The sequence below is a fragment of the Apiospora marii genome (assembly GCF_038362585.1).
Source record: "Apiospora marii strain CBS 49790 chromosome Unknown utg000004l_segment0_segment1, whole genome shotgun sequence".
In the NCBI taxonomy this organism is placed as follows: Eukaryota; Fungi; Ascomycota; class Sordariomycetes; order Amphisphaeriales; family Apiosporaceae; genus Apiospora; species Apiospora marii.
The window spans coordinates 1,734,532-1,757,245 of NW_027117376.1; the positions used below are offsets into that span (position 1 = coordinate 1,734,532).

Genomic DNA, 22,714 nt, shown 5'->3' on the forward strand with positions numbered 1-22,714 from the left:
ATTCCTTTTATTGGTAGATGGTATGGCGCCCAGGGTGGACTATTGACATCGGATCTCGAGATGCGTCGCATACGTACTTCGACGTACGGAACTATCTTGGGGATAGAATATAGGCCTCTCATGTATATACCCAGCCAAACCCTCCCGACCGGACCCCCTATCCAACAAACACTTCATGTGTCAGACGGCAACATAGCCTCATGGCCCCATCTCATCCAGTATCCAAGCAGTCAAAGTCAAAGTATCAAGCCAGCCAGCCAGCTCCTCAGGAAGTCGTCGGTACACAGATCAAGTCGCCAATCTCGAGGTTATCGCAATCGAGCCCCTTGTTCTCCCCCAGGATATCGTCGACCTCGAGGCCCCGGCGATCCGCAATGCCCCAGCACGTGTCGCCTTTCTTGATACTGTACGTGTGCGCGCCCGCCGCACACTGGGGCACCGCCGGCGCCGGCGCCCCTTCGTTGCCGCTGCCGCTGCCCACGGTCTTGTGCAGGAACCAAAAGACGCCCAGCAGGAAAAGACCGATGATCATGAAGAAATTCAGCAGGGGCATCATGTCGGCCCGCCACGAGACCTTCTGGTTGCCGCTCCAGCTGTCGTCGGGCTCGGCGTGGTGGTCGTAGGGCGGAGGTGGGGCGTCTGCCCCGTCGCTGTAGCCGCCGCTCTCGTTAGGGCGGTGGACGCCGCCTGATGATGAGGAGGGCCCGGAAATGCGCGTGAGGCGCCCGTACTGGCTGCCCGGGGCGCTCTCCCAGATGCTGCCGTCGTTGGTGTCGCGGAAGGTGTAGGTCTGGTCGTCGGCGTCGTAGCCGATGCGCACCATACCCTCGGGCAGGCGCTCCTCGTCCGTGTCGTACTGCGACCAGCGACCCATCTTTGTGTCTGGTGCTTAGTGTCGGATGAGTGATGTGATTGATGCAAGTCCAATCTGGCAATTCTCGGCCGCCTCTTTTCGAAAATCAATCAAAATGTTCAGATGCGAAGTTCTTCGATTTTTCAATGCAACGATGAATGTTTTGATCAGTTGTTTTTGGATGAATTGGAAGAAACAGCAATGTTCGTTTCGTCTGGTCGCTGCTTGGATTCAAACCGGCAAGCAACGTTCGATGGTACGCGTCAAGGGGTGCCGAGGCGCTCAGCCACCGCCCGCTGCATTGCCGGACAAAGTGGTCTGACGTCAAGGCAGGGCCCCTTTTGTTTCATCACCACAGCCAACCAAAAACCAAAACCGACCAAAGATCTGCGACAACAGCCACTTGCTGACTACTGCTAAATACTGTGTACGACGTATTGACAACACTGCGCTGCACACTGCATGCGTTGTTCGAAGCTGGCATGCTGCGGGAAAACCTCGCATCGTTGGATTTTGCTGTTACGATGTCTGCAGAATCAACGTATCGCCTGCAAATCAGCAAAAGGGATGCGAGCGTGAACGTCTTCATGGCTGATACACAAGCTCGGCGCCTTACAAAATGTTCTGGCAAGCCGGATCCAATGCTAATCTTGATATGCCACCCAAAGTTTATGTGACCAATAGCAGCTGTGTTAACAATGGCAGTGACAGGAAAATGTAAGGGAAAATGCGATCAGACTGCATGCGAATCCCGACAGCCGTCGTTTCATAGCAGCTTTTCGAAATGCCTATAATCGTGACCACATGCATATGCATACGACCTATACTGGGAGTCTGCTTTGGCCTTACACTCAGAATCCGCTGGGTCATGCGTCTCTTCGACGCCTGTACGCTCCCATGCTAGCCCTGTGGATCGTGGCCATCATGATGGCACTTCTGGCAAAGAAGTGCGCAGAGGACTGTGGCGAAGACATCACTCATTCCTCCTTTTTTCTGGTCGGAGGAGGAAGCTGGCCAGGCATTCTGCTACAGCAACGATCCAAAGCCCTCAAATACGTGATCAGACGAAGATGGTATTGGTATTGATTTCCAAGCGGATGATCATGACCAGGACACAAACTGGCAAGCAACAGCTTTCATATTGATCACCTCGATACAAAACATATAAACCTCATCGAAGCCCTTCATGCACTATACAACTTCTCGATCTCCTCCTTGTAGTCAGCCAACACCCCTATCCGATCCAGCGTCCCCTTACCCAGCCTCCTGAACGGCCGGGCCGAGTCCGCCACAATTACTTTATCCCTCGGGATACGAACCTGGCCGACCACCTGCTCATTGACCTCGTCAATCAAAGCCCCAATTTGGTCTCGGAAATCCTTCTTCATCTCCTCCTCGCTGCCGCCTCTGAGTTCCAAGATCACAAAGGGAACAGGCCGGCCCTCGCCGCCGACCAAGGCCGTGGCAACAAGGGGGTGCCGCTCGAGCCCGCTCTCCATGTCCGTGGCTTTCACCTGCTGCATCCACTTGAGCTTGAACAAGTCGTCGGCCCGACCGCGATGGAGCCACAGGTCCTTCTTGGTCGGGTGCGGCTCGTACAGATCCTCGGAGCGATGCACGCCCCTGTCCGGGAACAGCTCGAACACGGGCTGCCAGCGGGCGTACTCGGGTTTCCTGTCGATGACCAGCTCATACAAACCAAACCCAGACCCAGAGTCGGACGAGGTAGAGGAATGGGGCACCATGCGACAACCGACGCGCTCGTCAAAATGGTAGTACTTCCAGTCGGCCGGGTCGGCGTACCGGTGCTGCATCAGCGCGCCCATCTCGGTCGAGCCGACGTTGATGGCCAGCAGCACGTCGCGGCACAACTTGTCGCCGGTCGCGGCGTCGACGGCGGCGCCGGCCGACATGACGAGGTCGAAGGAGCGGAGGAGGGCGAGGCCGCCGCCGCCGGGGGCGAGGCAGAGGTCCCGGATGTGGGAGGGGGTCAGGAAGGCGCCGTCGAGCTTCTTCCTGTGATCAGTCGCAGAAGAAGAAGAAGAAGGAGAAGAGAGTCTTTCGGAAGGTCCAGGGCGTAGTCGCTCGGCAGCGGCGCCGGCGCGTCCGCGGGCGGGAAGACGGGGACCGCGTGGAAGAAGAGCGGCAGGCCGAAGAGCCCCAGGATGCCGCCCAGCCAGGTCGGCGGCGCGATCCAGAAGACGCGCTTGTGGCGGGTGGCCGCCAGCATCAGGTGCGGGTTCTCGACGGTGCCGCCGGGGAGGTCCCGGCAGGCGTTGAAGTGGCTGAACATGGCGAGCGTCCAGGTGAAGTGCTTGGGGATCCCCGTGGTGCCCGACGAGTGGATGACGAAGAGCGGGTCGCGCATGGCTTCCTCCCAGGGCTTGCTGTAGGGGTATTTGGGTGTCGTGGTGGCGGCGTCGACGGTGAGCCAGTGGTCCAGGGACGGGAGTTGCTCGCATTGCAAGCCGGGCCGCTCCGATGAAAGTGCGGCGGCTGTTTGCACGCTTACTGGCGCGCCGCTGAGCCAGTGGTTGCAGGCCGTGTTGTCGAGGAGGCTCAGCAGCGCTTCGTGCGTCAGCCGGCCGACTTGGGGAATGACTATCTACATATTGGGCTCAGTAGTCAGCATCATGAGGCCACACACACTATCTAGTTATCAGGTACGGGGAAAGTGGGCGAGCGACCCGATGGCGGCAAAACACACCTTACGCTGCGTCTTCTTGGCAGCCAGGATGAGGAGGGCATATCGAAAATCGCTTTCGCCGTGGTAGGAAAACGCGGCAAAGTCCTGGGAAGGGCCGAAGCGCTCGTCGAGCCACCAGCTCAGGGCGTCGACGGCCCGGGCTACCTGCGCGTAGGTGACATCGCGGGGCCCCTTTTCGCGCCAGTCCGCCTCGAGAACCTGGCAGTAGAGACTATTTGGGGCATCCCTTGCTTTGGTCTCTACCACGTCGACGAAGCTGGAGGGCGGGAATGTACTGTCGGATGTCATTCTCACTGTTTAGAGCAGGTGCCTGTGTTTTTGGATAGTGGAATGGATGTGCTGAAAGGGAGGGGGAGAGGGGAGGAGGAAGCACATTGTAATAGAAGCGCCGAGCTTTGGTGATATATACCTGTATGCCGACTCTATACCTACACGGAGAACCTCGGATAAAATTACGTGATGCTGGTGCTTTTGGTTTCGTGTATGAGATGTGCTACCAAGTGATTGGAGCCAGGTTGCTTTCTAGCACCCGACATCATAGTGTGTCGCCGTCTGACGTGAACGCTAAGATCGTCACCCCTGTGAATGAACACCACGCTTTCAGGTAGGCATCGTATATTCGCACTAGATTCTCTCAAGCGCTTAGAATTTTTGTTTTGACCACAGAACGAGGCTCCAGCCGTTGTTTGTGTGGATGGAGTAGCTGAAAGCCTAGCGAGATCCTCGCTGGCGGAGCATCTCGCTGTATTGATGACATGGACCAACATCAAAAGAATAAGACGATATACACCAATCGGACTGACAAAATTGGTCCCATAACTTGAAATCAAGTAATATAATGTCTTGTAGCGGTGCCATTCAATAGAAAAAGAAAAGAAGAGAGTTAGAAAGGAGGGGGGTGCTTGGGATATCGAAAAAAGTAAGTGACCGCAGAGGGAGTTGAACCCTCTTGCCTTTAAGGATATTCTAATGATACTTCCGCTAGGCTATACCGACCCGGTCAAGGGATCAAGGTATTGTTTTGCTATATAAACCAGTTTGAGCGGGTGTGAGAAACGGCTTGGTTGATGGTTGGTGCTATGAGAACCTGGGTGTGGGTGAAGTCAAAATTCCGCCTTGGACTCAAAGATACCTATGCCGCGTAGAATAAGTCCAGAATATTGTAATAACAGTTTGATCGGTTAAGAGAAAATAAACACCCAAAAATAACAACTAAGCGCAATGGGAAAGTTAAAGGTCGCGACTAATGCGAACACAAGGCAGGCTCGAAAAGGGTGTGCGACCACTGATGCTGGTGGCATTAATGAGGATAATCGACCCAGAGGTCCAAGAACCCCAGAAACACATTGAATCGCGATTTAGTGTATTCTATTTCGCTTACAAGTGATCGCTATCACGTTTGGTCTGGACCTCCGAATGTTGCATCGATATTCGGTACACTGTCTTCCCCGTTGGAGGCTGTCGTGGAAGCTTCAGTTGCCATCGCTGCAAGATGAGGAGGGAGGCAAACCCTCTTCTGAGGTGGCTGATCAACCGCTGGTTTATATTAGCACATGAAATCTGGAATACGACGGCGGAACCAAATATGACAAACCTGAAGTTGTTATGGTGAGTCTTGATTCCACAAGTCTAATGTTTTTCTCAATTACGGTAGGTCGGTGGACATGTTGGTCATTGTTCAAGTTGTATCCCGTTTCGGCAGATTTGTTCAGAACAATCTGTAGAGGTTCGTCTTGAATCTCTGGAAGTTTGATGCTGATCGCCTTATCGCCGGTATCATGGGCGTCGGGCAACGTGACAAGTTGACGCCTCATCTTTTCACCCGGGCGACCGGGAGTAGACAATTCGAGACTGATGCTGTTTCCCTCAGGTACAACAGTCAATATGGAAGGGGTCGTCCCTGCCATGGAAAGATGAGCGCTAGGGAGAGTTCTCCCTTGCAGACCCTGATCACCTATCAGGCGCAGACTACTGTTTGGATAGGAATCGGGTTCCAGTTGATCCGCTCCTCGCTTCCTTTTGGATGCCCTCTTGTCTTGCACGGCATCAGCATCACGTGGTTTCTCCTGAGGCACAGGTATAACAACAGTATCTGTTGTATTCCTCGCCAAAATGAAGCTCCCACAAACTGAGAATGATAGATACTGAGGCTTCGAATTGAATTTGTCAAACTCGTTTTCGAGTTGTGCGGGTCTATTATTTTCTAGAACCATTGATCAGCACCACGTAAATGGTTTGGATCTACCCCAAGGTGTTCATATAAGCAATTGTGTAAGTACTTACTTGCGCCAAAGTCCCACAACCATACTTGTGGCTCCGCTACTTTTGCTTCCCCTAGGAAAGCAAGGAGTGATCTCGAGGGATGCAAATGCAGCTCACTCACTCCAGGGAAGCTTAGCAGTACCTTCGTGAGTCGAATGAATTGTAGACGAAGTGTGGGCGCACAATGGATCTTGAAAAGAGCCAAGTTGACCTGGTACGACTTCTTGTAGTCCGCAAAACACATTATCGTACCATCTGGACTGAACGTTAGAGAGTAGACGTACCAATCGTTCCAAGTGACACGATCAGCGCGCCAAGATCCAAACGGCTGCAGCTTTTCACCCCACATGATTTGATAACGGCTGAGGCATTCCAGCGGAAGAAGGCTTGAATGACAAGTGGTCGGTGACTTCGACTGGTCTGTTGAAAATCTGTACACAGTTCGAAGTATAGTGACTGTGAGGCAGTCAGGCCCGATAGCCAACGGAAAAGAGATTTCGGAGTTGTAAGGTTTCGAGACTCCTTTTCGAATTCGAAAAGACTGACGGATAATGATGGAAATCTCCTCCCGTGGAAGCGGGATTTGGAGGCTGGCCAATTGTGATCTCGATCCTTGCGCCCATATATCGTACTTAGCAATCCATCCATCGCACAGCCTCTCTTCTGTATCAATTGATCTATTGGAGTCATCCCAGAACTGAGCAAAGGGGGTTGAAGGAAATATGCTGAGGACTGCAGTCATTCGTGCATCGCTCGATGTTGAAGAGATCGAGCATAGGGGGCGTTCGCTACAGCCATTGCCATCCTTGACATCTTCTGGCGTTAGACTGTAGGCAGTGCCGAGACTTGATGTGTCGAATTTAGACAGTATCTTAAGCTTGGTGAAAAGTATGACATCGGTCCAGATCAGGTGTGGTGTCTTGAGAAGTGTTGATCCCCATTCGTTTCGTACCGATAGTAGATCTTCAGCGACGTCGACTAATTGGGTTTTCAGTCTTTGGTCGGCGATGTCCAATTCCTGAGTAGAACCCACTGTAATCCCAGTAATTGATTGTACAATATCATGAGTAGACATGCGAAGGGCATAGATATTCTCTATCCAGAGACCCACCGCAAGTAGATTACCCAAGAAACGGGCAGTCACACCCTTAAGTCGCGAGATGTCTGCCCCGTACGTCCCTCCACCAGATTCGTGGAGTTTCCATACTTTCTCATGTGGTATACTGGCCAGAGAGTATGCCCATTCCGCGGTAGCGTACGCCTCAAACGAGTCTCGGAAGCTCAACATAGCTTCATTTGATCCGTACATATTTCTTGACCAGCGATCAAGAGGTAGCTTCGAAGGTGCGCTTGCCACTAGTTTCTCGACGCATCTCGACGTGAGTTCAGGTGTGGCCATAGCTATGTTTGGTATGACCACTTCTTTGCCGCCTTCAATGGACCAATTCTTCTCGAAATACTCGATGACAGTGAGATGGGTCAAATTGAATCCACGGCGATTAGTGAACTCTATGAGACCGCAACACACAGAGATGACTGCGTCCTTGAAGCCATCTTTCTCATCAGCATCTAAATCGTAGCCGACCGCTGTACGTAGGCAATCGATGCCTATCCTGAGTCCTTCTGGCCTCGGATGCCGGACCCAGAGTAATACATTCCTCGCTAGGTTCTGTTCCGGTTCACAGGAATCCATAATGAGTGATGTGATCCTATTGTACATAGCATCTAAACCTTCTGGCATTCGTACGCTATTGATCAAGCCCAACCTAGCGGTTCTGCTCAAAGCAGGCGAGCGAATGAATCGAGTCATGAGCTTAGCCCATAGAAACATGCCGTCGGCGCCACTAAGCAGGGCCTCCACCAAGCTGTTGATATTGGCTGTGGATGGCAATTTGGCTTCCTCGACTAGGTCAAGAATCTCCGATTCGAGGAAGGCGCGTATGTCGGGATTAGTGAGATCACGACTGAAAACAATGCGCTGTTGCGTTGGGACAAGATCATGAAAGCGGCTGACATTGGACCTGCTGAAACAAATCAACCTGATTGGGGCTGTTGTCACCAGGTCTCTCAGTCGCTCGACAACGCCGTTCGGGTCATCTGCCTCGTCAACACCGTCGACAACAAAGGCAATGCGACCCAAGGTTTTTGCAGACATGCACATTAGGTCATGGAGTTGCTTAGTAGTCGCACAACTTTGACGAGATGACGGATTGGAATTGGATTGAATGAACAGAAACTTGTCCAAGATTTCGTCTTCCTCGTGGTAGCGGTGAAGGATCTGCGTAAGGGCTGATCGGTAGGCGGCGTCGATTGTTGAGCTTTTTTGGTCGGTATGTTTGAAGAAGAAATAGCAAATCATGTTGCTAGGTTGTAGTGAGTTCGTCTCTTTCATCAGTTCCTCATAGACAGATGAGGCCACTGTCGTCTTACCACATCCAGGATTCCCTATGTTCCGTGTTAGAAATTAAGACTGTGATGAAAAGTTCATATCTTACCATGCGCCCAAAGAACCCAGGGGGGCATCCTTTTTTGCTTCGCGAAGCTATCGACATCAATTCGCATGGATGCCCATTCCTTGAACCCGTCATTCTTGAAGATCCATCTTGCTGTGTTCTCGATACGGTGCTCTTGGGAAGACTCCAAAGTCTCTGCGAATAGGGGCGCTGCTAGCCACTCTTCTATGCGCCGCACAGAGGAATCTGTTCAAGTTAAGTGGCTGAACTGTTGATCTTGGAAAGAGCATCTCATACCTTTAATTTCTTTCTCTTGCGCCCGTCTCGTATACTTGGTGAGATTTTCTATCTTCTGGGTCCTTTTTCGATCCTCCTCGGCCATCAACCTCTCTTTCTCTGCGTAATCTCGTTCAAGCTTAGAGACTCGTTCAGCGTCCCTCAAGCGTTGCGCTTGCAGTATCTCCAACTCCTCTAGAATAAATTCTCTATGGTTCTCCATCCGAGTCAAGATACCACCAAACGTATGATCGAAAGGCTTCCATATCACAATTGCAATCATTTCCACGGGTCGTTTGACTCCTACAGATCTTAAGCGTGGACTCTTATATAAGTAGCTGTGTACTTGAACTTACGTCCGCTAGAGGCGGTGAGAACCTTGGCAGCTGCCCTCAAGAACTCAAATAAGTCTTGATAGACCTTCTCGAGGTGTTGCTGCATACGGAGCGAAGGTTTGCCATCGAAAACATCCACTATTGCCTCGTATTGGGGGAACGTGTCGGCCAAGCGATTGATGGTAGAAAGAAGCCGGTCGAAGAAGGAAGGTAATGTCGCACCCAACTATAATACAGAAAAGGTCTCAATTGGTTAGCAAGTCCTATCAGCAAAGAAGAGACCGACTGGGCGCACCTGTAGAACTATCCGTATCGCCCCATAGACTAGAGCGGCAGCATCATGCGCACCAGCAATCACGTTCAGTGCGTCAAAGTAGACTTGGAGACGAGTGTTGAGCTGTTCGATGACTTTTAACCATCCGTTCAGCTTGGATTTTTGTTTCTGTCTTGCCAGCGTCTCAAGTTTCTGGAACGATTCTACCAACTCGGTCGGGGTGTCGCAAGCGACATATCGAGCTTGGTCTTTGGCTGACAGTGTGGCACGAAAGGCTTCCTGCGCCGTCTTGAAGATGCTTGCAGAGCTAGTAATTCAAGTTCTCATTAGTCTCACGCAGTAAACACTAGATTATTACCAAATGAGTTGGTGGACTTACTCCATCTTGTCTCTGCCAAATCATGCTATCTGGAAAGATGTCGATGAAGTTTGCGGTATAGGGAGATGGCGGGGTTCAGTGCCTATATATGAAGGATGCAGCCGCCCTGCCTGCTGTAGCAGAGGCGCAGTAAGGCAGACCGCGTTGCTACAGAGTCATTGGGCATCCAATCGTTCCCATCCCAATCTCTGGGCAATCTAAGTAGTGTTAGGCTGACAGGCCATTGGAGAGCCTGGTATTGATTTAACTCCCTGTAGTTATCTCTTCCTGAAGTTACGCTCGGTATGTATTTCAGCATGGTGAATGCTGACCAGCTGCTTGCGCACTTACATAGCCGTGGGACACGAAGCATACACATGCGAGTATGAACAAGAGATGGGTGCTTAAATACTTAAATGATTTTACCTCTTGGGTCAATAGATGTGCTCCGACGTGCTGGTGCTACAATGCTCCAAGGGGGGTGACGCATGGGCCAAGCACTCTGTAAGCTACAATATGAACGTCTTCAAATATGCCACCTTCTTACAACACAATTGGAGTCAATGCCGACGGAGCCATATGCCCAAAGGAGTCATGGAAATCGACAGAATATACAAGTCTATCAGGGCGCTCACCTTGTTATGGCTTCGGGCATCTTCATCATCAAAATATTCGGTGGTACGAGTTAACACGGTTCTTCAAGGGCGGTGGGTCTCTCCTTACCAGGTACTCTAGGCAGCCATGCGGTAGCGGGAAACCCTCAGCGAATCGATTCTTTGAAGCCGAAGGTGTGCCAAAAAAACAAGAATGTTTCGATATATAAATAGAAATTCCTGAGCTTTAAACATCCAATCGAGCGTCCATCTTGGTCTGAGTTGATCACTCGTTGTTCGCTCCTTTGCCCGTCAGGTTCCATCACATCTTGCAGACCTGGGCCGAGACGATACGGCATTCGCACCTCATCATGGCCGATTCCGCTCCAATGGTTGCCCCGGAAGAGCGTCAGGAGACGTCTGAAGTAATGGAACGGAAAGCCAACACTCTTGTGAATTACATCAACAAGAGCAAGCACATCATCGTATTCACGGGTGCCGGTATCTCCACATCTACAGGCAGGTCCAGTCCATGTGTGTAGGAGAGCCTCGCTGACCGGCGGGCCAGGCATTCCCGACTTTCGCGGGCCCGAAGGGGTTTGGACGCTGCGAAAGCAAGGGAGACTGCGGACGTCCAAGGCTGCCAGTACGCTGCAGGCCATTCCGTCGCCAACCCACATGGCCCTGGTAGAGCTGCAGAACCGAGGTATCCTGAAGTACGTCGTCAGCCAGAACTGCGACGGGTTGCACCGCAGGAGCGGCATTCTACCGGTGAGCTCCGAATGAGACCGCCCCTGTGTCCAGCTCGGTGTTAATTTCCTCGCGCCAGGATCGAATCTCGGAGCTTCATGGGAACAGTAACCTGGAGTACTGCAAAGACTGCGGGAAACAGTATATCCGTGGTGAGTCATTGCCCAACCTTGGTTTCTCCAGGCCTTTGCCTCGAGCATATGGTTGAATCGGACCAAAACAGACTTCCGCGCGGTATCTACATTTGAAAAGAGCATTCACGACCATCGCACCGGTCGGAAATGTGCTCTGTGCGGTGGCATTCTGCTTGATACCATCATCAACTTTGGCGAATTTTTGTCCGCCGAGCCGCTAGAGCTGGCGAGGGATCATGCCCAGAAGGCCGACCTGTGCATTGCTCTTGGGTCTTCCCTGACGATCCCCCCAGCCAGCGAGATCCCCGAGACGGTCGGGAAACGCCGGGCTGCGAAGCTCGTCATCTGCAACCTCCAAGAGACGCCCCTGGACAGGTCGTCGAGCCTCCGGGTCTTCGGGAAAACCGACAACTTGATGGAGCGCGTCATGGAGAAGCTCTCGCTTCCCATCCCCAAGTTCATGGTCCGCCGCCTGCTCGTCATCCGGATCGGCTCCGAGGCCGGACGCCATTCGGTGACGATTGAAGGCGTCGACGTCGACGGCACGCCCGCCACCTTCCTGCAGTCCGTCAAGCTCGAGAACAACCGGCGCGTGGTGCGCGCTGAGCCGTTTACCATCAACCTGCGGGACGAGCTCGAGATCGGAACACGGCTCAAGCTCGTTCTGGAATTCATGGGACACTACGGAGAGCCGAACCTGGAATTGAGTCACCTGTACGATAACGCGGGTGCGGCGCTTGCATTGTACCTGCTCGAGTACGATCCTCTTCTCGGGCAGTGGACCACCACTCAGCAAGACCCTGCCAACCTCCCTGCAGTCTCTGTTAACGAAGTCGACTCAACAGCAAAGGGTAAAGAGAAGTCTATTCCCACGGGAGAGGCTGGAGTGCCTGGCAATGTGAAGCCAAGTCCAGCAACCAATGCAGTGATTGACCTTGAAGCCTAACGAGGTAGCCGGCTATCACGGTCGCTCCCCCAATACACTGAGATCATAGTGGAAACGATGATCCCACCAGACCGGGTACGGTGGGTTTCGTACTGAAAATGTTGATTGCCGCGTCGGAGGGTACCGTAATGAGAAGGGAGAGCGATATAGCAATGCGCTTATCCAACTTATGAAACGCACCTCTCAACCCCGATACTGCCAAATTTCGTCTGTTCCAATAACTGGAAAATATAGCCAAGTCGTCGCTGGAGGCAATATATGCTATCGCCTTTCCCTTTCCCTACTGGTAGTTGTGTAAACCTTCCTCCGTCCCGCAACCCCATGACGCCTAACCCCTGTAAGCCCTGGAGATCCGGGGAGTCCCATATAACACAAAGGAGGCCCGTAATTGAAGCTTTCATTCTTTTCGGGGTTCAATTTGTGACAGCGCCTCGGCTTCCGTGGTCAATTATGCTTTTACGGGCCCGTGGGGCCCGGCTCCCGTCCCCTTGTACAAAACTATTCGGTGTCTCCCGCATCCGTTATGTACTTCCTGAGGTTAATTGAGCGACTTATAAATACTGGCGTGGCACGATGGAACCCCTTATGGTTATGTTCACTTAGGACATCTTCACTTTTTCAAGGATACTTGATACAGAACAATAGAAAAGACTATGGCTTTCAAACGAACTAACGACGATGTTCACCCCTCCGCCACAGAGTACACGGTTCGTAGAATCTCCCTTCGATCCCACGACACTGCGCGCTGCTGGACTGACTAACACAACTTTTCCTCACCCTTCCCTCCGTAGATGAAAGCGGGCCAATATGATCTTTCCACCACCTTGATTACCCCCACAGATCGGCTGAGCTACTACTCCAGTTACTGGCTGGTCTTCTTCCTGCACGGGTCCAACGGCCACGACTACTTCGCCGTAGGCCACTTGGTGGCCTACACCAACTGCACGCCGCCCAAGCCCCTGTTCCGCGTCTGCCTGCTGGACATCAACGACGGCTACTGGTTCGGCGAGAGCTTCCCCGCCCCGGACTCCGACTACCGACTAGACGCCGTCGACTACCGGGCCGACCGCTTCGAGCTCTACGCGTCCCCGGCGCAGGGCCCTCACGGGGACTCGCTCGTCTGCAAGAGCATGGTCGAGGGCGCGGAATTCGACCTCGTCGTGTCGCCGCGGGGGCCCAACCTCTACGCCGGCGGCCAGGGCACCTTCTTTTGGGGCACCGACTGGACGTACCAGATGTCGTACCCGGAGATGTGGGTGACGGGGACCCTGCAGTGCCGAGGGGAGACCATCGAGGTCGTCCCGGCCAAGTCCATGGCCTGGCTGGACCGGCAGTACGGCGTCGGCACCGGGACCGCCGGGTGGGACCTCTACATGCTACTGTTCGAGAACGGGGTCAAGATGTCCATCTGGCGCAGCGAGGCCTGTCCCGGCGTTAGTAAAAAGCAGTACATGGCCACCGTCGTCTACCCGGACGACGGCCACCACGAGATCTACCCGCTGGACGACCACGTCGAGTGCTCGCGGCCGTTTGTATCGGAGGAGACGGGGTACCTCTACCACGCGCACCAGGTCATCAGGATTCCCGGGCTCGACGCGCGGATCGAGATGGAGCAGCCGTGGCCCGTGGGCGAGATGGTGGTCAAGGGGAAGCCCGACGTGGTTTCCACGCTGTTCGAGGGGTACGTCAACGTGCGGGCGCGGATCCGGGGGGAGGAGGTCAAGGGCTGGGGGATTTCGGAGCGCCGTGTGGCTCTTCCCTGAAGGCGGTGTTCTGACTCGACGTACCGTACGTTGTAGGTATTCGTTATCAGAACCACCTGTAAGATCGTGAAGTGTTCAGCTTGCAAAGGCATAATTGGGATGGATCGAAGAATAGAGCAAAGAAATTAGCAGTTGGGGAGGAGTGGCACAATTATGACGTTTTCTATACTCAAAATTCCAGTGTAGTGTTAACAAGTCGTTATGAAACTCAGAATGATAAAAGTGAACAATGTTTAAAAGAGCACATTTGCAATTTCACTATTTCCTTCAGTTGAAGTTGTTTGGCTTATCCTCTAACCTAAAGAATCCCCCTCCCGCCGATTTTAGACGTCCTAGAGTAGGGTTTTGATTCCCCTACTACTCGCCTGACTTACCAGGAAGTCAAAAACTGCCATACTTTCGATGTATCTACACGGCTATAGATACAAAATTTCCATGACTCTTGTTGACGGAAGGGTTGATATTAAATTAGCCAACTAAAAAGGGGGCTCTGATAGTCTTTGCCCAAGTAGGATCACTTTGATAATGTTAGAGGCTCATCAGACTGACTGTGGGCGAACAATAGATCTGGTCTTGGTCACCCCTGTCAATCTACTGGAACTATTGTTGTAAATCGCACACGAAAGGTGTTTTGCTTACACGTAATTCGCTCACATGAGCTACGTTGCCACCCTATGTCCTGTACCGAGTCTGATGCTGATCCTGTATCTGCTCTTATACGCTCTTCAAGGACTCCCAGATGATACATATCTAACGCAGCAGCAATATCGCCGCTGGATCCCTCTCCCTACTGTTTCGCGGCTCGCTCTTCCAACCGTTTTCTGGCGCGGGAAACGTAGAACTCAGGCTGATCCCCCAGGAAGCTCGTTCCTTGGGGCTCGTACTCCAGGATGACATCCCTGGCCTTGGAATGTCCCGATGACAAGATGCCCACTTGCGACTTTGGGACTTCAAAGGCCTTTCAAGCCAATATTAGCCCCGCACGTCTTGTGACTTCTCGAATCGGTCTCTCTCTCTCTCTCTTACCTTGGCAACGATATCGCGCACCTCCTCTTTCGGCGCCGACATTTGTGCCGCGGAGTAGCCGGCGCCCCCGCCCCGGATCTGGACCAGCACGTGCTCGTCGGTCACGGCCTGCAGGCCGGGCCGCTTGCTGTTGAACTTGACCCGGCAGAGGATGCGCAGCGAGATGTACGGCACCGCCCGGCGGCCGGTGTCGAAGAATTTCCGGCCGTCCCAAGGCAATATCTTGATGCCTTTGTACAGTTGGATCGCGGAGTGGGCCGAGATGGAAGCGGGCCGTGAGTGGATTGCCATGGTTGCTGACTCCTCAAACAAGTGGGAAGAAGGGGGAGGAGGAGGAGGAGGAGAGGAGAGGGAGGCAGGCCTGTGGATTAATCTTCTACTTCCATTCGGGACGCGGGACAGCAGCTTCTTAACGATGTGACGGGAGGGAAGCTATGCGAGAACAAGAAAAAAAAAGAGAGATGGCTGATTGGGACGAACGATACAATATGCGTCTTATTTGCCTCGGTTGTTTGTCTGTCGTTTGGACGGCCGGAGGGGTGTTGGCTTTATATCGTTGGTTCGATTGCGCGCGGGGTGCTCCCTGTTTCCCCGACGTCTTGGTCGCATCGGCGCTAATGCAGGTGCCGAAAGCGTACGAGGGGGGTTTGGGGGGTTGCGCGCACGTCCGGGGCGGTTCGCCAAGGTCAGTCAGCCAAGGCATCCAATCCTGAAACTTCTTCCCCAAAATCTGGTTCCTCTGTTTTGTCAACTGCACCCAGCCCGGAAGCCACGACAAGCCACGGGCTGAATACGGGGTTGGGAATGCTAGGCAGTTGGCACTGCTGCCTACTTGGTGTGAGACATGCAAGACCAACAACAACCGCCATGTGTCAAATGAGTCATATTGGTCAAATTACTACGTACATTCATCACACACTGCTAATCGTACATAGGGGAACTGTGAAGGAAAAAAAAAAAAAACGAGCGACACCCTAGATATAGCACAGAAACAACTCTCCCCTGCTCATTATCCATCACATCACGGGAGATCCCGTCATTATCATTCCAAGCCGACCGGTGTCAATTGCCGTACTCTGGATTCCGCCTTGCGCAAGGGAGTGGGTGGCGCCTCGGAGAAGGGGCTTAGTAGCCAGTCTTCTTCTTGGGCTGGTAAGAATCAGGCAGGCTGTTCTCGGGCTTGTAGTCGCCCTTGGACTTCTGGTACTCATCATGCTTGGGCTGCTGGTACTGCTCAGGCTTGGCTTGCTGGTACTGGTCGTGCTTGAGCTGCTGGTACTCCTTAGGCTTAGGCTGCTCGTACTGCTTAGGCTGTTGGTGCTCCTGGGGCTTGGGCTGCTGGTACTGCTCAGGCTTGGGCTTGTATTCATCCTTGGGCTTCTGCTCGACAGGCTTGTAGTCGGGCTTCTTCTCCGGCTGTTGGTACTGGTCCGTCTTCTTGGGCTTGTACTCATCCTTGTGTTGCTGGTATCCCTCCTGCTTCTGCTCCGGCTTCTTAGCCTCGTATCCCTGCTGCTTGGGGATGTAGGACTCGGGCTTCTGCTGAGGCTTCTTGGATTCATAGCCCTGCTGCTTCTGCTCAGGCTTCTTCGATTCGTAGCCCTCCTGTTTCTTGGGGATGTAAGACTCGGGCTTCTTAGACTCGTAACCCTGCTGCTTTTGTTCCGGCTTCTTCGACTCGTAGCCCTGTTGCTTGGGGATGTAAGACTCCGGCTTCATCTCCGGCTTCTTGGACTCGTAACCCTCTTGCTTGTGTACAGGCTTGTTCTCGTAACCCTCAGGCTTGTTCTCGGCCTTGTGAGACTCGTAGCCGCCCTCCTGCTTCTTGGGCTGGTTATACTCGGGCTTCTTCTCGGGCTTGTTGTAGGAGTCCTTCTTGGGCTGCTCCTGGTGGTAGGACTCGGCCTCTCCGTAGTTGCGCGCCTTGTACTGGCTCTTGCCCTGCTGCTGTTGCTGCTGCTGCTGCTGCTGCTTCATTTGCTGCAGTTGCTGGTAGACGCTCCCTTGCTGCTGCTGCTGCTGTTGTTGTTGCTGCATCTGCTGGAGTTGCTGATAGGGGCTCTGCTGCTGCTGCTGCTGCGGTTGACCCTGGTAGGAGCCCTGCTGCTGTCCCAATTGCTGCAATTTCTGGTAGACGCTCTGCTGCTGTTGGGGCTGACCCTGGTAGCCGTTTTGTTGCTGCTGCTGCTGCTGCTGACCTGGGTAGGAGCTTTGTTGTTGTTGCTGCTGGGGCTGTCCTATCGGGATGGAGTAGCCGCAAGTCTTCTGGATGAAGCCGCCGAACTGAGTCCTGCAGAGAAAGGCCCGGTTAGCACACACCAGGGTAGAGATATCGAAGACTGCGTTTCGGAATACTCACAAATCCTTTTGCTGATGGCAGTTCTGCTGGACGCAAGGCCCCACGCCCTCATGGAATTTCTGGTCTCTGGAGGGTTGTGCGCAGTCAGTATCAAGGGCGACCCACTAATATAGAGATGGATTGCTGAGAAGGGAAGGATACCACTTACTTGCAGAGGCATTCCCAGTTGTAGTTCTTGAAGAGGTTGCGGATGTAGTTCTTCTGCACCTGGCACTGGGAGCCCTCGATGGCCTGCTTGAAGCACTGCTCGGCGCAGATGGGGGCGCCCTGGACGTAGGTGCGGTCCTCGAGGACGGCGGCGTTGGTCCCGGCGGCGGCGGTGAGGAGGGCGATGAAGGCGGCGTTGAAATGCATCTTGAATGTAAGTAGTGGGTGTTGTTGATTACTTTTAGTGAACGAATTTGGTTTTGTTGTAAGAGAGTGTGCTGAGCTGAGGAGCTGTTGAGTCTGTGCAGTGAGTGTGTTGATGCGTGTGTGGCGATGAGGACAGGAGATGTTGGGTTTCGGAGCGAGACGCATGCCTATTATAGGAGGATATCCTCATCCACAATACCGATTGTTGGTTTTGACATAGGGGTGATGAGCACGGAGCCGCCATCGACCGGGCGCCAAGTCACCGCAAGCCGTGACGCTGACGAATCTCCTGGACCGTGAGAATATAGGAGAACACGAAGTAGAGTTTGATTTGCTTCGAGGCATCCTGCCCACACTTCTTGGCAGACCCCGTTCCAGACATCATATTGCGACGCAGAGTTCCCCAATGTGTATTGCGCATAGCACTAGCTTGCAACGGCTTCTGGCTAAGACGAGAAAGGGGTCGGTGATCCAGGGGATCAAAGCCTCAACGCCACTTTTGCAACTCGCCACTCCTGACCCCTGGATCACGTTTACATGGGCCAGACCATCATCGCCAGCCCGTCTAAGTAAGCCACGAAATATTGTCCGTTGAACTAAATATCCATCATTGCTCGGCAACGGAGACCGGGCGTTGCTGCCAAGCCGGACCGCGTAGCGCCAGAAGTTTGGAACGCCGCAGTGGACTAGACGGGCCCAACTGTAATACTAGCCTGACCCCTAACCCATGAGGATCTCTGCAAGATCTGGAAAGCAGATCGTCAAATTTCGTGTTTCATAAAACGCCTGTAAGCACGATTACGCGTTAGGTACTCAGGGAAAAGACACTGTCAAGATAATTCTGATATCAATTAAGCTCTCAGGTTATAACTCATTTATGTAGTTTATACTCCCCGGCGTTTACCTCAAACATACAAACCCTCCAACGCATAGTTTTGAATTCTCTCGCATTCCCATGCTGGTCATGGTGGCTCTTCTGATGGCCAAGGAACACCTGAGAGCCGATGTAGATGAGACCAACACGGACTTCGACAACATCGTATGAGTTATGATGCTGGACCCTATATCACTCAAATAAGTGAGAGAAACTTAATGGTGAGAGGAGAAATGCTTCATTTCCTGTGTCCTGTTGACGCCAAGTCGTGCGCATTCACATACCCGGGCTGCAGCCAATCAGATACGTAACTAGTGGTTGAGGGGAGAGCTCGTCCAATCAGCATCCTGCCGATAGGAGGATGGGGCGATGCACGTGATAGCCCGCACTTTTCTCCATGTCCTTATTCTGACGACCAAAATTCCTTTTCAATGCGCAAGCGATTCGGTAGCCAAAGCCAGGGGTGAGTAAGCCGGAGATATCCACCCGAGATAACCCAATGGGAGACGCCCTACCTAGAGCTAACCTTACGAAGATCGACCAGAACCTCCTTGCATTAGCCAGCCAACCAGCAGCCATGGGTAGCAAGGATGCCGCGAATGGAGCCATGCAGCTTCTGCCCAAGGAGCTCATGGAGATCCAATTGGGTCAAATTGACCTGCTCTTGGCAATGTATGCGGCAGAGGAAGAGCTGGCTGTCGATGAAAGTGTGCGCACCTACGTCGAAGAGCTGAAGGACTGGTGCTCTAGCGATGACTCCACACTACCCAGAGGCAAATTCTGTCCAAATATCACCATGCTGCTCACTCTACAGGTTAATGCCGAAGAGGACGAGCCCTCATCGATAGGGAAACCTTTGAAGCTAGACATAACAATACCGCTGGCCCTGGACAGTTCCCAGGACTTCACGGGGATGGAGGAACCCCCGCCCGTCAAGTTCCGTCTGCAGCAGCCGACGTGGATGAGCAAAGCCGAAGCCGCCCAGCTCATGTCTAGCATCCCGCAAGACGAGCACGACAACAGCGACATGTTCTCCACCATCGAGCAGATCAAGGACGCCGCCTCCTCGCACTTGCAGACCCAGAACAGCGCAGCCGCCGCCGAGGAGGAGACCTCGGCCTACCCCAGCAGCGACGGCGGCCCCCTCCTCCGCGTCTGGTTCTACTTCCCCTCCATCAGCACGCGCGCCAAGCGCGACGACCTCGTGATCAACGCGCCCCGCTACGGCCTGACGGGCTTCCTGCTGGCCGGCAAGCCGGGGATCCTGTGCCTCGAGGGCGGGTCGGCCCGGGCCGTCGACGACTACATGCGCTTCATCAAGACGGAGAGCTGGGGCGACATCCCCGCCCACCACAAGAAGGTCAGCGAGCGGTACCGCGAGACGCTGGGCGAGGGCAGCGCCGCCCGCGCCTTTCAGGATATGCGGGAGATCACCGACACGCTGGGCGAGCGGCGCGGGGAGCGGGCGAACCGCAACGATATGCGGGCGTTGGAGGCGTGGTTGGCGGAGCGGGGGCTGGGGGACGCCATGACCAAGGTTTTGATATGAGTTGGTTCAAGCCAAGTCTATTTTGGTGATCAAGTATGTTGGCCATTTAGTCTACGCTACATTTCAGATATACCCACAACCCATCTAGATCGTGTATCTAAACCACGGCACGTTATCCGCCAACTCCCGCTCCATCATCTTCTGCTCTTCCGTCAACTCCTGATCGCCGACCTGCTGCGCCAGGGCGTCCCGCCTGGCGTTCTCGCGACGGCACCAGATAATCATGAAGAGGGTCAGGAAGAAGGACATGCTTGACAAGAAGGAGTTGTTAGTTAGCCGATCCTCAGCGACAGATGGAGGAAGAAGAAAAGGGACAAGACATACACCACGAATCCGATCAAGATGCTGTGTCCCTTGATGTAGCGGGGTCCGTCGGGCGTCAGGTACACGTAGCTTGGAATGATGCCGCCGCAGTTGCCGCCCATGACCTGCATGGCGATGCCGGTGCCGCGTTTCAGACTGCCGCCGATATTGGCGCCGTTCCAGGCCAGGCACAGGGGGATCTGCGAGTAGATACCTAAGACCCGAACGGGTTTCAATTAGCTCACCAGGTGCTCTGGGACGAGAGATAGAGAGAGAATAGCAGTGGCATACGTACCAATAGCCGCAAACACCGTCCCCGCATACTGCACCCCCGCCCTCCCGCTCCCCGCCAACATCCCGAACCCCAGCACGGCCACGAGCTGGAACCCCAGCAGGAACACCCCGCGCCGGCGGGCGCGGTCGGCGAACCAGCTGGCGCCGATGGTGGATACACAAGCAAAGAGGTAGGGCGGCACGCTCATGAGCTGCGCCTCGTTGGCCGAGTAGCCCATGCCCTTGATGACGGTCGGCAGGAAGAGGGCGAAGGAGTAGATGGGCGTGAAGCCCGCCAGGAAGATGAGCATGAAGACGTAGATCTTCCAGTCGCCGACGGCCTGCCACACGTACTTGAGGTCGAAGTCATCCGACAGGTGGCCCCGGTCGGCGGCGAGGCGGCGCTCGACTTCGGTGCGCTCTTTGGCGGTGAGGAAGGTGGCGCTGGAGGGTTGCGGTCGTGTTAGTTCTGGTGGGACAGCAACAAGAGGGGGAGGCATGGTTACGGGGCAGTGATAGGGGGGCGGGCGGGCTTACGTGGAGGGGTAGTCGTAGATGGCCCAGTAGGCCGAGAAGGATACCAGGATGCTGAGAAGACCTTCGAGGATGAAGATCCAGGACCAAGCCGAGAGGCCACCGACGCCGCTGCTCATCTCGATTAGCAACTGGAGACCACCACCCATGGAAATGAAAGAGGAGGCACGCTGCCTCGATGCACCTACCTCATCTCGGCGATTCCCCTTGCCAGTATGCCGCCAAAGGCGCCAGCTAGCGTCGCAGCCGAAAAGAAGAGGGCCATGCGGAAACCGCATTCATGCCTGCAATACCACTGGGTGATCTATGATCATTGATGTCAAGTCAGCCCCGACATATTCGTTTTCGAAACAAGTAAGCTCGCGGTCGCAAAAAGTGTGCTCACTGTAACCATGAGATTAGCCCACCGTACTTGACCGACTCCGTCGCGCAATCCTTCCACCACCACCACGCCCGTGCTTCTCTCTACTCACCATACATAGTAATTGACCCCCGGGAACAGCCCGCCCTCGAACAGGCCGAGGAAGACGCGGGTGGCCATGAGCCCCGAGTAGTTTTTCACGAAGCCCTGGCCGACCATGCAGGCCGACCAGGCGACCATGATGAAGGCCAGCCAGGCCGAGGGCCGCAGCCGCTTCAGCATCACGTTGGACGGGATCTCGGCCGCGATGTAGAAGGGGAAGAGGACGGCGAGGCAGTCGTTGTACTGCAGGCCCTCGAGGCGCAGGTCCTGCTCCAGCCGGTCGAGGCGCGCGTTGCCGATGTTGGTGCGGTCGAGGAAGCAGAGGCTGCCATTGTATCAGTGGGTCCCCTTTCTTTCTGCTGCTGCTGACGATATTGGTGGTGGGAGAAGGTGACTTACAGGTAGATTAGACTCATGAACGGGATGAGATGCCAATCTAGCTTCCGCAGGAGCTTCTTGGTCTCTTTCTGGTCGAACATGGCCGCTTCCGAGACGTGCATCGTCGCCTCTGTCGATGCGGTCTCGTCGCCCTTGGTGACCGGCATGCTACTGGTGTTTGGCGTCTTCTCATACATTGTGTGGTCACTCTGCAGTCAACTTGAAGAGAATAGAGGGGTTGAATGCGACGGAACGGGACATTGACATTCACAGGAGACCCCCCTTTCCCGGGCTGAAAGCGATCGGCGGCGGCGGTAGGGACCTCTAAATAACCCGAGATCTCATTCCTTTTTTTCAGCTGATATGCAGTGAGACATTTGCATCAAGCAAGGCGGCATATCGAGCAGCAAAGGATAACCTATCGTGGAACACGCTCACACACACCGCGAATCGCAAAAGCTTGATAAGTATGCAACCTCTACGTCGTAGCGTTCTTCCATTCGACGCCACGAGGCTCGGCATAAGCTTGTTTACACGCCAAACCCCAGACCCTGGGTACCATTTCTCTTCCCCGGGGGCTGGTAAGGCCTGGGTCTTGTCCGGTATTGGCAGCATTGGTCATTGCAGGTTGGACCTAGAGCCAGCTGTACGGAACGGAAAAAGCAACGGTAGTCCAGAACGAGCAGACTGCAGCAGCAAAGCTTGAGGGCATTATGAATATCCAATGCATATCCTTGCCAGCTCAGCAGATATGCGACTTTCGTCAGCTGCGCATGCCGGGCTTCTCGGCCAGTTGTGGCGCTCAAGACTAGGTAGGGGCCGTAGGTGGCTTGTTCAAGGGAGGAAACACTACTTTGGCGGTTCACCTCGCAACGGATTTCAACAGTGTTCGTCACA

The 22,714-nt window shown here is 54.0% G+C and overlaps 10 protein-coding genes across 10 annotated transcripts; 3 read left to right on the top strand and 7 right to left on the bottom strand.

Moving 5' to 3' along the window:
* Positions 1-265: 265 nt before the first annotated feature.
* Positions 266-874, bottom strand: PG985_007488 (LysM domain-containing protein; the record flags this gene model as incomplete). Its single annotated transcript, XM_066827256.1, has 1 exon — positions 266-874. One exon carries the CDS (start codon positions 872-874, stop codon positions 266-268), a length of 609 nt encoding a protein of 202 aa, XP_066684931.1.
* Positions 875-2,037: 1,163 nt separating this feature from the next.
* On the bottom strand, positions 2,038-2,766 carry PG985_007489 (uncharacterized protein; the record flags this gene model as incomplete). Its single annotated transcript, XM_066827257.1, has 1 exon — positions 2,038-2,766. One exon carries the CDS (start codon positions 2,764-2,766, stop codon positions 2,038-2,040), a length of 729 nt encoding a protein of 242 aa, XP_066684932.1.
* Positions 2,767-2,843: 77 nt separating this feature from the next.
* Positions 2,844-3,848, bottom strand: PG985_007490 (uncharacterized protein; the record flags this gene model as incomplete). Its single annotated transcript, XM_066827258.1, has 2 exons — positions 2,844-3,454; positions 3,521-3,848. 2 exons carry the CDS (start codon positions 3,846-3,848, stop codon positions 2,844-2,846), a joined length of 939 nt encoding a protein of 312 aa, XP_066684933.1.
* Positions 3,849-4,953: 1,105 nt separating this feature from the next.
* On the bottom strand, positions 4,954-9,544 carry PG985_007491 (uncharacterized protein; the record flags this gene model as incomplete). Its single annotated transcript, XM_066827259.1, has 8 exons — positions 4,954-5,096; positions 5,155-5,688; positions 5,844-8,267; positions 8,318-8,521; positions 8,573-8,854; positions 8,908-9,112; positions 9,182-9,467; positions 9,540-9,544. 8 exons carry the CDS (start codon positions 9,542-9,544, stop codon positions 4,954-4,956), a joined length of 4,083 nt encoding a protein of 1,360 aa, XP_066684934.1.
* Positions 9,545-10,482: 938 nt separating this feature from the next.
* Positions 10,483-11,941, top strand: PG985_007492 (uncharacterized protein; the record flags this gene model as incomplete). Its single annotated transcript, XM_066827260.1, has 3 exons — positions 10,483-10,612; positions 10,680-10,882; positions 11,045-11,941. The coding sequence occupies 3 exons, from the start codon at positions 10,483-10,485 to the stop codon at positions 11,939-11,941; spliced, it is 1,230 nt and encodes a 409-aa protein (XP_066684935.1).
* Positions 11,942-12,732: 791 nt separating this feature from the next.
* PG985_007493 (uncharacterized protein) lies at positions 12,733-13,704 on the top strand (the record flags this gene model as incomplete). The annotated part of the gene is made up of 1 exon (XM_066827261.1): positions 12,733-13,704. The coding sequence occupies one exon, from the start codon at positions 12,733-12,735 to the stop codon at positions 13,702-13,704; it is 972 nt and encodes a 323-aa protein (XP_066684936.1).
* Positions 13,705-14,491: 787 nt separating this feature from the next.
* Positions 14,492-15,021, bottom strand: PG985_007494 (uncharacterized protein; the record flags this gene model as incomplete). The annotated part of the gene is made up of 2 exons (XM_066827262.1): positions 14,492-14,662; positions 14,731-15,021. 2 exons carry the CDS (start codon positions 15,019-15,021, stop codon positions 14,492-14,494), a joined length of 462 nt encoding a protein of 153 aa, XP_066684937.1.
* An 834-nt stretch (positions 15,022-15,855) lies between these two features.
* On the bottom strand, positions 15,856-17,443 carry PG985_007495 (uncharacterized protein; the record flags this gene model as incomplete). Its single annotated transcript, XM_066827263.1, has 3 exons — positions 15,856-17,020; positions 17,090-17,155; positions 17,238-17,443. The coding sequence occupies 3 exons, from the start codon at positions 17,441-17,443 to the stop codon at positions 15,856-15,858; spliced, it is 1,437 nt and encodes a 478-aa protein (XP_066684938.1).
* Positions 17,444-18,894: 1,451 nt separating this feature from the next.
* On the top strand, positions 18,895-19,866 carry PG985_007496 (uncharacterized protein; the record flags this gene model as incomplete). The annotated part of the gene is made up of 1 exon (XM_066827264.1): positions 18,895-19,866. The coding sequence occupies one exon, from the start codon at positions 18,895-18,897 to the stop codon at positions 19,864-19,866; it is 972 nt and encodes a 323-aa protein (XP_066684939.1).
* Positions 19,867-19,950: 84 nt separating this feature from the next.
* PG985_007497 (uncharacterized protein) lies at positions 19,951-22,014 on the bottom strand (the record flags this gene model as incomplete). The annotated part of the gene is made up of 6 exons (XM_066827265.1): positions 19,951-20,116; positions 20,191-20,369; positions 20,415-20,886; positions 20,980-21,210; positions 21,450-21,764; positions 21,839-22,014. 6 exons carry the CDS (start codon positions 22,012-22,014, stop codon positions 19,951-19,953), a joined length of 1,539 nt encoding a protein of 512 aa, XP_066684940.1.
* Between the last annotated feature and the right edge of the window lie 700 nt (positions 22,015-22,714).